Source organism: Procambarus clarkii, chromosome 50 (assembly GCF_040958095.1).
Source record: "Procambarus clarkii isolate CNS0578487 chromosome 50, FALCON_Pclarkii_2.0, whole genome shotgun sequence".
NCBI classification, from domain to species: Eukaryota; Metazoa; Arthropoda; class Malacostraca; order Decapoda; family Cambaridae; genus Procambarus; species Procambarus clarkii.
The window spans coordinates 1,275,974-1,290,301 of NC_091199.1; the positions used below are offsets into that span (position 1 = coordinate 1,275,974).

Below are 14,328 nucleotides of genomic sequence, written 5' to 3' on the forward strand. Positions count from 1 at the left end.
ACTGTGCGAGATGAAGGAAGTGTGGTTCTGGTTTAGTTGGTGAGGGAATGTTCGGGAAATGGTAGACGTCGGGTTGTGGTGAGAATGGTGGTTACTAGACGGAGGAAAGAAGGGTCAGGTGAGACCAGGTCAGAGGAGTTAGGTAATTAAAGGCACTAGACCATTGTGGGGCATATGTGGGGTTTATTTCTTTCTTTCCAGATTCCTGCATCGAGAGACGGCTAAGATGCAAGTCTGGATCACTGAATCATCAGGAGGCAAAACAAGTGCAGTGTTCGTAGTGCGGATTATACAGAGTGGCGAGGGAAACTAGCGCGGGTGAATGTGGGCCAGTGTCGGCCACGTGCGGGCCAAGCGATGGGTGGGCCAAGCGAGCCACACCTTGGGGCTTGTTATATATCGTCGGTATGGCGGAAATAGTGAGAAACCGTTGCTAAGGACAAAGCAAGCGTGAAAACTACGTAATTTGAAGTCAATTAAATATCATGTAAAGTGTAGATCAAATATTTTAAAGATAATTAAATATTACGTAAAGATTTGAGCGAGTTCCGGCGTTGTCAGATGTAGATACAGAAAACAGACGCAGTGAATTATGGATGCCTGGTGTTGGGGTTTCACCTCTCTATTATTCTCTACCCTTACTCTGGGGTAAGCAATAGTTATGCTCAAGGTAACTCACCGTAGCCCTGCGGGTCTTCCCTCGATCCTCACGGCGCCACTGCACGCCAGGAGAGTCTCCCAGTCAATCTTAACGGCCTCTTATTAAGAAAGAGTGAGAACACGACTCGATCACATCGACCGTCGTGTGCCCTCCCCAACAATAGGGCTCTACGGTTAATCACAAAGTCGCCAATTGGTGTTTAAGGTGGCCAATAACACCATCAGTGGACTGGTGTATTCAGTGGTAGCCTTGGCAAGGTCACACTCAAAGATCAGGAATCAGGCAGGTACTTGTTGTTATCACTCTATGTTTACCAGTATAATATAGCCACAAGATCAATGGAGGGAATGATAAAAACACTAAGATAGTTTTGTATTTTACTTAAAATGTATGAAAGATGTCACAACAACAAATAAATCAGCAAATCCTGACGCGGCCGGAAGTTCCCACGAATAGTCCGCGATCATTAGGTGGCAACACCTCCCCCTCCTCATCAAGTGTCAAGAACAGCTGATCGCAATGGACTCTCCGCGCGAAATTTGCTTGTTTGCTAGATTCACGCGCGCGGTTTCTTTAAATTCTCCAATATTACTAGAAACTCGCACACTCGATATTGGCACAAATAAACCGAATTACTTAGTTACACTGTACTCAGGCTCAAACAGTCTTTTCTACAATCAATTCTACAATGATTCACTGTAATGGTCTTACACTGTTATTTATCCAACAATATATTATGAAATATTAACACGGGAGTTTTCAGTACTTTCTCTCGTGGGCGATAACGCAATAATTCACTGTACTCGCAAATGATTATTCACTGAATGAACATAGACATATATATGGTATATAAATCAATCATCAATACATGGAAAATAAATAGTTTCTGGGCACATAGCCTAACCTCCGAATACTGGCATAATATTATATATAATTCACCACTATATGTTCATATCAAAATCTATAGAAAGATATACACAACACAGTAAATTTATCACTGGTTCCTGGTGCCTGTACACACCAATAATCAACATGAATACTACAAGTACTCTTGATAGTACTGTCTAGCACACTGGTGCTTTACCGTGACATAGGTGAGACTTGCTCACGACATATAAAATCTTCGGGCTAGATAATATAGCCAAATAATATAGCTAACTAAAGGGGAATGGGGAGGGAACTAGAACCACCTACTTCACCCTATCCTCCGATGAGAGTCGAGATGTAGCTCCTGGTCCTCGTGTCGGGAACGCCCCCACACTACACGTCGTCGTGTCCTACCAGAGCCTCTCGTCGTCCCACCGTTTAGCGCGTCGTCTCCGTGCCTCCTCACTGCAGGTCCGTCCTCCTCCTTGAAGGTTGGAGTCGGTCTCCTGGCCGTCGTCTTCTCCCAGCAACGGCTGTCGCCTACGTCTCAGCTACAGTCGTCCGGTTTCCCCAAATAGTCCTCTCTTCCTCAGCTACCCAGTGGCTCTGTCTGCCACTACGCTGTCACGAACTGGTGAATTGCCATAGACGCCACATACGTCACTGCACGGCTTCACTGCTACTGGCACAGTACCTGACTGGAGCACTTCTTGCTCAAATAACCGTCAATTCCCTCTTCTGGTTCAACACATGAACTAGGGAAGACTTCTCAGAGTACTGGCGGACTTCAGGTGACGCGTAAATCCACGGTAGTGGGAAACAGCTGTCCGACAGACAGGACCACTCGTCGCACGTCCGACCTCTATGACGTGTCGTGTCTGACTGCTGGCGCCAGCCCGGCGCGCTGGCCGGACCCCCTTCCTTCGTGACGTCACTTTTACTATGGGAGGTTTTCATTGGCTCCCGGTGCCACACTGCTGCCGGTGACCAATCCGGTGCCACTGACGTTACACGGTTTTGGCGGGAGATCAGAGAGGTAAGCGCCATCTTGGCTCCCTAAAGGGCCTAAACCACAGGCCAAAATATTACTATTTCACAAATTTCTCGGCTCTCCGAGAACACTTCACTCTCTCCCATATATCAAATTGTAGCCTGCAACGTAGAGAACGCTTGGGAAAAGCAGACATGACTCTTACTGCAGGCGTGGGAGAATTATAAGGGGGGGAACACCGTCACATACCCCTCCCCTTAAAATAAGAGTCATGTCTGGTTAGTGGATGCGGGATAGGGCATCCGCTACTACGTTGTCCTTCCCCTTGATGTGCTTGACCTTGATCCTTGTCAGACTCTCAGTGCGGGTGAGACTGGTGCCGTCCGCCCTGGACCACTTACTTTCCTCCTCCGGGAGTTCTCGGTCCCTCGGTACACTCAGACCCGTCTTACGCTGGGTTTCTTGGGACATCGTTCCTTCCTGCTTGTCGGCTCTTCCTTCCACAATGAAGAAAGGTTTCAGGCGGTCCATGCGACACACCTGTTTCTTCCGGGGTCCATCCGGCTTCCCAATCTCGTACGACACTGGACCCAATCGTCGCAGCACTCGGTACGGTCTCTTGAACCGCGTCTTGGTCGCTCTTCCTTTACCTGGCAGCACAACCATTACTTTGGATCCGGCCTGAAAATTCCTCTGCGCAGCTCCCCTGTCGTACCACTCCGACATCTTGCGTTGCGCCTTCTTCAGGAGTTTCCTAGCCAATTCCTTCGCTCGAGTGAGACGTTCTTTGAACTTCTGGACATATTTATTCACCGTCCTCACGGTCGCTCCTGGAGTCCATCGTTCCTTCATCATGAATAGCATGGCATATATAATATAGATAAATGGAAAGTAAGCCTTCTCAGGACCCACACGTCCTCCTTCGGCCTTACTAACCAATTCGGGGAACTCCTCCTGCTGTAACTCTCCGAGACGAGCGCGGTTTACCCCTGGAGAACTGGTGAGGGTCACCTGCAACTCACCATTCGGGCTACTTTCGCCCTCCACTCGTTCCCTGGGTCCTACGCAGAGGTGATCTGTTCCCAGGCTGTCAGTCGACTCCTCAGCCCCATCAGATCCGCAACCTCCTTGTTCCTCGCATTGTCTCGGTGTCACAGTACAAACTGGGATCGCCACCGGTGCGATTCCCTTCTCGTCCCCACAGGCGTTCAAATCTTCGCCTGTCTCCTCGTGTTGTTCTGGGCACTCTTCGCCTTTCACGAGATGCGGGAGGACATATCCTCCACACGCGTCATTCCCCAAGATGACCTGCGCCTCCATCTTGGGCATTGATGTACAGACTCCCACCACTAGGGTCTGGCAGCCATATTCGGAATTTAAAGTTACCTGGTGTAGGGGCATCCTCACTGGGCCTCCCACAGTGGCCACCCGTGCCACCCCCACACTGGTACTTTCGTAACCCTCGGGGAACAGGGTTTCACTTACCAGGGTAAAGTCAGCCCCGGTGTCTCTTAGCATCTTCACTGGGATGGGGTCTGCGACCCCCATCCTTACGGTTCCTTGACACATGAATGGGTGAACTTTCTTCTCCCCATTCAGCACGGGTTCATCCCGCACTCCCTCGGCCCTCTGGTCCTCGAACATCACTAAAGCAACGTGTCCCCGCTGCTTAGGGCGTCTGCATTCCCGCGCGACGTGTCCGGGTATTCCGCAGTTGTAGCAGCGGCCCCTCGGCGGAGACCATCCGCCACCGCTCGCCTTAGCACTGCCTCCAGAGACCGTCACACCCTGTGTCTTTCCCGCCTCACTTGTCGTTTCTTTCCCTGCAGTAACAGTTCCCGAGCTCTCAGCTTGGTTCTCCCCTATCGGCTCTATAGCACCTTTTGATCCTCGGGTGTTTCAACTTGAGAGATGGGACTTGGGAGAACTCGTTCCTGTCCTCCATCCATCCGTCCTTCTATAACTCCTATCGTTTCCGACGTATGCGGGTGGTCGGTTCTGTCCCTCTCGGCGTGGGCGTAGGGCTTCTTCTAACATGTCGGCCCGGTCGGCTGCGGCCCTCAGGTCCTTTATGTCCGCCTCCTTTACCCTCATCCTGATCTCAGGAGGGAGCACAGACATAAACTTTTCCATGACCATTAGTTCCTTGATTTCTTCGGCCGACCCCGCTTCTTCAGAGTCCATCCACTTAAGGAACTTTCTTTCCATGTCCCTCGCCGTCTCCGCATACGATTTTCCTGGCGACCGGGTACATTCTCTAAACCTCTTTCTGTAACACTCTGGCGTGAGCTTAAAGGAACGGAGCACAGCTCGTTTTACCGCATCGTAGTTAGTGCATTCTTGGAAGTCGAGCATAGTGAAGGCTTGGCGAGCTTCACCTGTGAGCCTCCCTTGGACCAACTCCGCCCACTCCGCCCTCGGCCACCTCTTCATAGCAGCAACTCTCTCAAAGTGATCGAAGAAACTTTCGGCTTCACTAGGCACAAAGACCGGCAGGTCTCGTTCCCTCACTCGTCGGTCTTCCTGTGGCGGGGCAGGGGCACCTAGTCCCAGTTCAGCTCGCTTCAGCTCTACCTCCTGGTTGGCTTCTATTTCCATTTGTCTCAGCCTAACTTCTTGCTCTCGTTCTTCCCGGCGCAGCTGTGCTTCTCGTTCCTCACGCTGCATCTGTGCTTCTCGCTCCTCACGCTTCATCTGTGCTTCTCGCTCCTCACGCTTCATTTGTGCTTCTCGCTCTTGCTCTTCTTTGCGCTGTTGTGCCTCTTCTCTCCTCAGCTGCGCTTCTGCTTCTCGCTCTTCTTTGCGCTGCTGTGCTTCTCGCTCTTCTTTGCGCTGCTGTGCCTCTCGCTCTTCTTTGCGCTGCTGTGCCTCTAGCTGCAGCTTCATTATTTCCAGCTTAATGCTGAGCCTGCTGCCGCTGGATCCCCTGCTGCTTCCACCAATACTCAGGTGTTCACCCTCACTGGCAGGTGTTTGGGGCCGTTCCTCCCCCAAAGCTTCGTCTCGAGCCTTGAGCTGAGCCATTATCTCTAGTCTTCTTTCGCCAACTCGGGCAGATTTCAGTTTTATTCCAAAATGATCCGCTATAGCCTGTAACTGTGCCTTGGTGCACTCTTCCAGCACCTGTTCGTCTCTAGAGTCAATAAACTTGGTTACTTTATCATCCTCCATCTTGTGCTATGAGTGTTAACCTGCACCTGATCTCTAACACCACTGCCAAGTACCACCACTGCAACCTTTACTTCGATCGGAATCCTGGCAAGGTCGCCAATGTTGGGGTTTCACCTCTCTATTATTCTCTACCCTTACTCTGGGGTAAGCAATAGTTATGCTCAAGGTAACTCACCGTAGCCCTGCGGGTCTTCCCTCGATCCTCACGGCGCCACTGCACGCCAGGAGAGTCTCCCAGTCAATCTTAACGGCCTCTTATTAAGAAAGAGTGAGAACACGACTCGATCACATCGACCGTCGTGTGCCCTCCCCAACAATAGGGCTCTACGGTTAATCACAAAGTCGCCAATTGGTGTTTAAGGTGGCCAATAACACCATCAGTGGACTGGTGTATTCAGTGGTAGCCTTGGCAAGGTCACACTCAAAGATCAGGAATCAGGCAGGTACTTGTTGTTATCACTCTATGTTTACCAGTATAATATAGCCACAAGATCAATGGAGGGAATGATAAAAACACTAAGATAGTTTTGTATTTTACTTAAAATGTATGAAAGATGTCACAACAACAAATAAATCAGCAAATCCTGACGCGGCCGGAAGTTCCCACGAATAGTCCGCGATCATTAGGTGGCAACACCTCCCCCTCCTCATCAAGTGTCAAGAACAGCTGATCGCAATGGACTCTCCGCGCGAAATTTGCTTGTTTGCTAGATTCACGCGCGCGGTTTCTTTAAATTCTCCAATATTACTAGAAACTCGCACACTCGATATTGGCACAAATAAACCGAATTACTTAGTTACACTGTACTCAGGCTCAAACAGTCTTTTCTACAATCAATTCTACAATGATTCACTGTAATGGTCTTACACTGTTATTTATCCAACAATATATTATGAAATATTAACACGGGAGTTTTCAGTACTTTCTCTCGTGGGTGATAACGCAATAATTCACTGTACTCGCAAATGATTATTCACTGAATGAACATAGACATATATATGGTATATAAATCAATCATCAATACATGGAAAATAAATAGTTTCTGGGCACATAGCCTAACCTCCGAATACTGGCATAATATTATATATAATTCACCACTATATGTTCATATCAAAATCTATAGAAAGATATACACAACACAGTAAATTTATCACTGGTTCCTGGTGCCTGTACACACCAATAATCAACATGAATACTACAAGTACTCTTGATAGTACTGTCTAGCACACTGGTGCTTTACCGTGACATAGGTGAGACTTGCTCACGACATATAAAATCTTCGGGCTAGATAATATAGCCAAATAATATAGCTAACTAAAGGGGAATGGGGAGGGAACTAGAACCACCTACTTCACCCTATCCTCCGATGAGAGTCGAGATGTAGCTCCTGGTCCTCGTGTCGGGAACGCCCCCACACTACACGTCGTCGTGTCCTACCAGAGCCTCTCGTCGTCCCACCGTTTAGCGCGTCGTCTCCGTGCCTCCTCACTGCAGGTCCGTCCTCCTCCTTGAAGGTTGGAGTCGGTCTCCTGGCCGTCGTCTTCTCCCAGCAACGGCTGTCGCCTACGTCTCAGCTACAGTCGTCCGGTTTCCCCAAATAGTCCTCTCTTCCTCAGCTACCCAGTGGCTCTGTCTGCCACTACGCTGTCACGAACTGGTGAATTGCCATAGACGCCACATACGTCACTGCACGGCTTCACTGCTACTGGCACAGTACCTGACTGGAGCACTTCTTGCTCAAATAACCGTCAATTCCCTCTTCTGGTTCAACACATGAACTAGGGAAGACTTCTCAGAGTACTGGCGGACTTCAGGTGACGCGTAAATCCACGGTAGTGGGAAACAGCTGTCCGACAGACAGGACCACTCGTCGCACGTCCGACCTCTATGACGTGTCGTGTCTGACTGCTGGCGCCAGCCCGGCGCGCTGGCCGGACCCCCTTCCTTCGTGACGTCACTTTTACTATGGGAGGTTTTCATTGGCTCCCGGTGCCACACTGCTGCCGGTGACCAATCCGGTGCCACTGACGTCACACGGTTTTGGCGGGAGATCAGAGAGGTAAGCGCCATCTTGGCTCCCTAAAGGGCCTAAACCACAGGCCAAAATATTACTATTTCACAAATTTCTCGGCTCTCCGAGAACACTTCACTCTCTCCCATATATCAAATTGTAGCCTGCAACGTAGAGAACGCTTGGGAAAAGCAGACATGACTCTTACTGCAGGCGTGGGAGAATTATAAGGGGGGGAACACCGTCACACTGGGCATAGCGAGCGATGCGTAATTTGCCGTCTGGGGTTCGACGTCTAGAGTACCGTGGAGAGGTCCATGGAGATTTTTTTGTGGGTGCAGGTATCATTATGGAAAGTGTTAACGGGGGACACGGGGAGCGTGTCCTGTTGGTGGGGGTGTGTGGCGTCCGGAGGTGGCGACGCATTGTGTATTGGCGTTTGGACGCCGAGTGTAGTGCATGGTTGTGTATTGGCGTACGCTGGGGTGTGTAGTGTAATGCATTTGTAGTGGCGTATTAGACGCCAGCGTAATTCATACAAATTACTATAGTGAAATGTGCATGTTTTGATTGTTGATATCAAGGATTTAGTATAGTGCATGACATTGTTGGCATTGTAGCGCCAAAGTGTAGCACGTGTAGCGTTACTGGTTGTTGGGAACGCCGGGTGTTGTATTGATGGCGTTGGGAACGCCGGATGTTATGTTGATGGCGTTGGGGACGCTGTGTGTATGTTGAGGGCGTTGGGGACGCCGTGTGTTGTGTTGAGGGCGTTGGGGACGCCGTGTGTTGTGTTGAGGGCGTTGGGGACGCCGTGTGTTGTGTTGAGGGCGTTGGGGGACACCGTGTTTTGTGTTGAGGGCGTTGGGGACGCCGTGTGTTGTGTTGAGGGCGTTGGGGACGCCGTGTGTTGTGTTGAGGGCGTTGGGGACGCCGTGTGTTGTGTTGAGGACGTTGGGGACGCCGTGTGTTGTGTTGAGGGCGTTGGGGGACACCGTGTTTTGTGTTGAGGGCGTTGGGGACGCCGGGTGTTGTGTTGAGGGCGTTGGGGACGCCGTGTGTTGTGTTGAGGGCGTTGGGGACGCCGTGTGTTGTGTTGAGGGCGTTGGGGACGCCGTGTGTTGTGTTGAGGGCGTTGGGGACGCCGTGTGTTGTGTTGAGGGCGTTGAGGACGCCGTGTGTTGTGTTGAGGGCGTTGGGGACGCCGTGTGTTGTGTTGAGGGCGTTGGGGACGCCGTGTGTTGTGTTGAGGGCGTTGGGGACGCCGGGTGTTGTGTTGAGGGCGTTGGGGACGCCATTGGGTGGTGTAGTGTAGGGGCGTTTGGACGCCTGGTATGGAGTGTGGTGTTGTGGAGTATATGGTGGCGCAGGGGCGCCAGGTAGTGGTCGGTAAGGTGAGTATTGGCGTAGCAAGGTCGGTGCGTTAGGACGCAGGAAGTGGTAGTAGGGATGTGTTGCGTTATATTGAGGTCATCAGTGGTTGGGATGACCAGAGGTAATGGTGTGTCGGAGTGGGTAAGTCTTATGGATAAGATGAAATGTGGATAATTGCAGGAGTTGGTGGCTGCAGTAGGCGAGCCAAGTCGATATATCTAGCAAAACTCATAAAAGACTAATAAAAATTCATTATTCTCATTAAATTTTTCATTAATTATGTCGGAGTGGGTAAGTCTTATGGATAAGATTACAAGGTAGAATTTCAAAATTTCAGGTGTTGGTGGTTGCAGTGGGCGAGCGAAGTAGATATACTAATTTCTTATTAAGTTGTTACAGGAATCTCGCTAGAGGCGAGCCAGTGGCAGTATGATGTTTTAGTGACATAAGTTGGAAATTATGTTAATGAGGTATTTATTGTGATAATGTATGTGTATGGATATACTGTATATTACCTCATCGGCACCATTACTGATTGTTAGGCTTGAGAAAGTCCCCCGGGATCATGTCACAGAGCTTCAGGTAGAGTAGAAGGGAAGCCATGAGGCTACACTCAATAATTCCAGAAAAAAGGGGGGAGAAAGTGAAGCCAACGTGACGTTATAGGCGGAATTCGCCCCCTGACATCAAAGCAGGGATAAGGGCCAGCTGCAATTGCTTTGCAGCTGCGCTCAGGCTATATACGGGGAGAGAGTAAGGAGCCGAGGGGGTGTTATGTAATAATGGGATCGAGCCAGGGGGCTCCGAGGGAATATTTTGCAGGTACAGCGGTCGGGAAGGTGTGGATAAAGGTGGACACACTCTGGGCAGATGGGCCTAGAGTAATGTTCTACAGCTGTGGTGAGCACAGCAAGGAAGGATGACCAGAGAGCCGTGAGGTATCTACAGCGTTCTGGGATTGGTGCCCTGGAACGAGACGTCAGCACAGACCCGAGGGAATATGACCCTGGGGTAGGAATCTCCGTTGCTCTGGAGGCCAGGATCACGTTAGCTCAGAGCAACGATGGGACATTGACAACATTCACCAGGCTGGACAGCCTGGGTTTTGTCTGGGTCATGGAGGATCTATGACCTAGCAACCATGGGACACGAAGACAAGAGAAGTGATGCTGCCAATTGTGGAGGAGGCCAGTGAAACATTGTGTGATCATTGTAAGCCCTTATGTCAACAGTACAGGGCAAGATGTTAAATTATTATTAACTCGTTACTAAGGATGAAGAACCTTAGATATATATGTGTTGTGTATATATTAATGACTAGTGTCATTTCTGTTTAAGTGCCAGCATTCTGGTCCATATAATTTTATGGTTATGTTTGTATGTAATTATATGTCAGCAGTTTAGGTATACGTGCATTGTTGGAGATGGGAAAAATTATTACAGACCATTTTACCTGTGCTATGATGTGAATATAATGTATATGTTGGAGAAGTGTTGTGAGTCATGTCGGGGAAAATTTTAATTTATTTCATCGTGTGTATGATGAACTTATTGGATGATTTTTTAGTTGTACACATATGGTGGGTGCATCCTCCAGGTCCTTGCACTAATGGAACCATTGCAATGATGCATATGGGGACATATGCGTGTTTAAGGAGGGGAGTGGTGTTATAATCCACAAGTTAGTAGGAATTATTAGCTAGAGGATCATTACTACAACACTTAACGAATGATGATTGGAAGTACATGTTAAGTAGACAGACTATGGATCACATATCTAAGAAAAGTCAATGGATTAAGACCGAAGCTGTTTAGCCAAATTAATAATTCCTGGAAAGAGGAATTATTCTTCGTCAGGCTTCTAGGAACAAGATTACCGATTCAAGGGATAAGGTTAATCGGATTATACCTTCCTTGAGAGGCGGGGTGAAATGGTTGAGGTAGATGGCTGACTGGAGTCAGTCTGATTGTGGGAGTTGAACTGAGAAGTCCTCTGGATCTCCGTTTGCGGCAGCAGCGAAGTGTAGCAGACAGCTATGCGAGAACCTGATGTGATCTTAGTGACCAAGTTAAGTCTGCAGTATGTGAGTATTGAATGAAAGACTAACCGGGTGTGGAGCGTTGTAGTAATCATTCCGTATTAGGGACTTAGGCGGAAGTTACGAGTGTGGGTGGTGATCGCGGAGGTCAAGTGGTCTATGGGTATTGGAAGTGTATGGACCTAATAGAGTATGTTAATATGTTATTATTTGTCAGAGTCTATTCTTTGTAATTAAATAACAAAACCCGACGGCCTTTAAATACCTTCCATATGTTCATTCATTGTGTTCCAGTACAAACCTAGTGGTACGCCTCAAGGGTCTGGTGTGTGTAGGAGTATAGGTGGTAGTAACGGTTGCTGAGGCAAGGTGTTATGTGTTGTGTAATCGCTGTGTTTGGAATGAACCAGGGTTCAGCGTCACGACAAAGAAAGAAAGAAAGAAAGAAAGAAAGAAAGAAAGAAAGAAAGAAAGAAAGAAAGAAAGAAAGAAAGAAAGAAAGAAAGAAAGAAAGAAAGGAAGAAAGAAAAAAAGAAAGACAAAAAAAAAGAAAGAGAGAGAGAGAGAGAGAGAGAGAGAGCTGCTGAGACAGTCTGAGATCATGCTGAAATCAGTCTGACGTACGTTACAAGCAGTTATTGTTACTTAAAACTAAAACAAGTAAAATTTCCCGAGTATACATAACACTTGTTTTTCTATGACTAAAAATAAAAACCTTTTTATTTAATGGCGGGTAAAAGCTGGTTTAGCCGGATAAAATATCGAAGCCTGTTAATTTCCTGCTGATGTTACACTATCCAGACAGTCAGCCGGATAATCATGGAATTGTTCGTATATGAAAACCATGAGGCGGGCTGTACCGTATTAATCCCATCTGCCTGTGGCTCGAGGCGCATGGTGTAGGAGGGGGTGGGGTGGGTCGGTGGTGTCGGGGGAGAGAGAGGAGCATTGAGAGGGTCCACCTGAAGGGATAGGGAGCGGCCTATACACTACAGAACAGGAATTACGTTCGATTTTAGAACAATTCATCATAGCCAAAGTCAAAAGAAATACTAGTAATTATGTAATAAAAAATACCATACAAGTTTCCTAAAAACAATTTGCACAGGCTGAAGTTTCCTTCCAATTTTTTTTTTCCTCATGGCGGCCTACGTAATGTGCCTCCTCCCTGCCCCGACTGGACCTGTCCAGGCCTGTTCAAGCCATGTGCTCTCTGCCCTCGTGTTACACCACAGTGCCGCGCCATTAGTGAAATATTTTTTTAAATAACTTTTTTTATTTTCATAGTAACTTTGAACATTTTTGGCCAGGACTGTCTGGTAGCAGCATGAATCGTTCTGGAGGTGTTAAGAGGAAGAAGGCTGTCCTAACAATTAAGGATGAGCTACGTGTTATACAACTTTGTCAAAATGGCCGGTCGACCTAAAGTGTTGCCAAGGAATTTAATATAGGCACTAGTACTGTTTCTGACATAAGGAAACAAAAAGAGAATCTTATGAAATTCATTTCAACCTGTGAAAGTGAAGGTGCAAGCACTTGCAGAGGGTGTGGTAGAAAGACTATGAAAACTTCGACGCATGTACAGTTGGATGAGGATGTGTACAGGTGGCTTACTCAGCACCGCACAGCTGGCGTGCGTGACAATTCGCGGCCAGAAATACAAAATGTTGCAAGCAGGTTTGCTGCAAGCCTTGGAATAAAGGATTTCGAAGCGAGTGAAGGGTGGGTTGCAAGGTTCAAGGGTTGGAACAATATTGTGAAGAGGAAAATTGTCGGTGAAATATTGAGTGCAGATGAAAGCAGTGTAGAACCATTTAAACAGAAATTAAGAGCATACATTGTGGCAAATAATTTATATTCGTATCAAGTTTATAATACAGATGAAACTGGGTTGTACTGGAGGAGTTTACCAGAAAAAACTCTAGCAATGAGGAGTGAGGGTTGTGTGCCAGGACGAAAGGTCAACAAGGACAGGCTCTCGGTCATGATGGGTGTGAATGCCGACAGCACAGACAGAATCACGTGTGCAATTGTTGGCAAATATAAGAAACCAAGAGCCTTGCAACATTGCATGGACAGAATGCCAGTCAAATATTATAGCTCACAAAATGCATGGTTTACACAAGAGATCTTTCTTTCCTGGTTTCATGACGTGTTCTGCAGGGAAGGTTCGTGCCTATCAAGTTAAGAAATTCAAAGTAAAGCCAAGCGAAGTTCGGGCTTTGCTGCTGCGTGATAATGCGCCTGCCCACCCCAAAATTAACACGTTAACCTCACAAGATGGCAAGATAACGTGTATGGCACTTCCTCCTAACACAACCTCTCCCATTCAGCCTATGGATCAGGGAGTTATCTGTGCTACGAGAGGTTGTACACCAAAAAGATGCTAAACGAAGTTTTGGTGGTTTTGCCTCTTCCGGAAGATATTGAACTCGGTGTGGATAACAGGGCTAGAAACAAACTTCAGAATTTGAAGAATTATACAATCAAGGAAGCCATCTATAACTGGGCCAAGGTGTGGAGTGAATTAAAGGAATCGACTTTGAAAAATTCCTGGGAAAAACTCCTCACGTCTACGGTCAGCAATGAGGAGGATGCAGAAACGGATTTTGAAGGATTTACAGATGAAATCCATGGAATGTTTAGAAATGCCGGTGAAAACTTAGAAAGACAGGATGTAGTTGATTGGCTTGAAAAAGATGACAATGACCCAGGATAGGTGTGATGAGTGAAGACGAGATTCTCCAGTCTATTACTGGTGAGGTTGACATAGAGATACGTAGCTACGACGTAGCTACGAGGATGAGGGAAGGGGATGTTCCCTCCATTCTGGATGTTATATTTACAAGGAAAGAGGAGGAGATATTTATCATTCAGTTCCTCCCTCCCTTGGGTAAAAGTGACCATGTCTTTTTGGGGATAAAGTATGCAATGCATTATAATCTGCAAGAAAATAAGCTTGAAGCAGTTGAAAGACCTGATTTGTGGAGAGATCATTATGGTTAACTCAGATATTTCCTTAAGGAATTTGACAAACACTTGCTGTTAGGAAATGAAGTAAATGAGACGTATGTCAAGTTTTGTGAAAATATGATAAAGGCCCAACAAAATTTATACCAAAGGAGAGATTCAAAACTAGGAAAAGGGGATTTGTTTGTAGATGTCATCTGGATTTTTCCGAGTTTCGCAGTCATTTTGGGTGAGGTGATATGT

General features: G+C 47.5%; 1 protein-coding gene across 1 annotated transcript; it reads left to right on the forward strand.

The window, feature by feature from the left end:
- The first annotated feature begins 12,676 nt into the window (after window positions 1–12,676).
- Window positions 12,677–13,834, forward strand: LOC138351558 (tigger transposable element-derived protein 7-like). Its single transcript, XM_069303350.1, has 2 exons — window positions 12,677–13,283; window positions 13,449–13,834. Exons 1-2 carry the CDS (start codon window positions 12,677–12,679, stop codon window positions 13,832–13,834), a joined length of 993 nt encoding a protein of 330 aa, XP_069159451.1.
- Window positions 13,835–14,328: the final 494 nt, after the last annotated feature.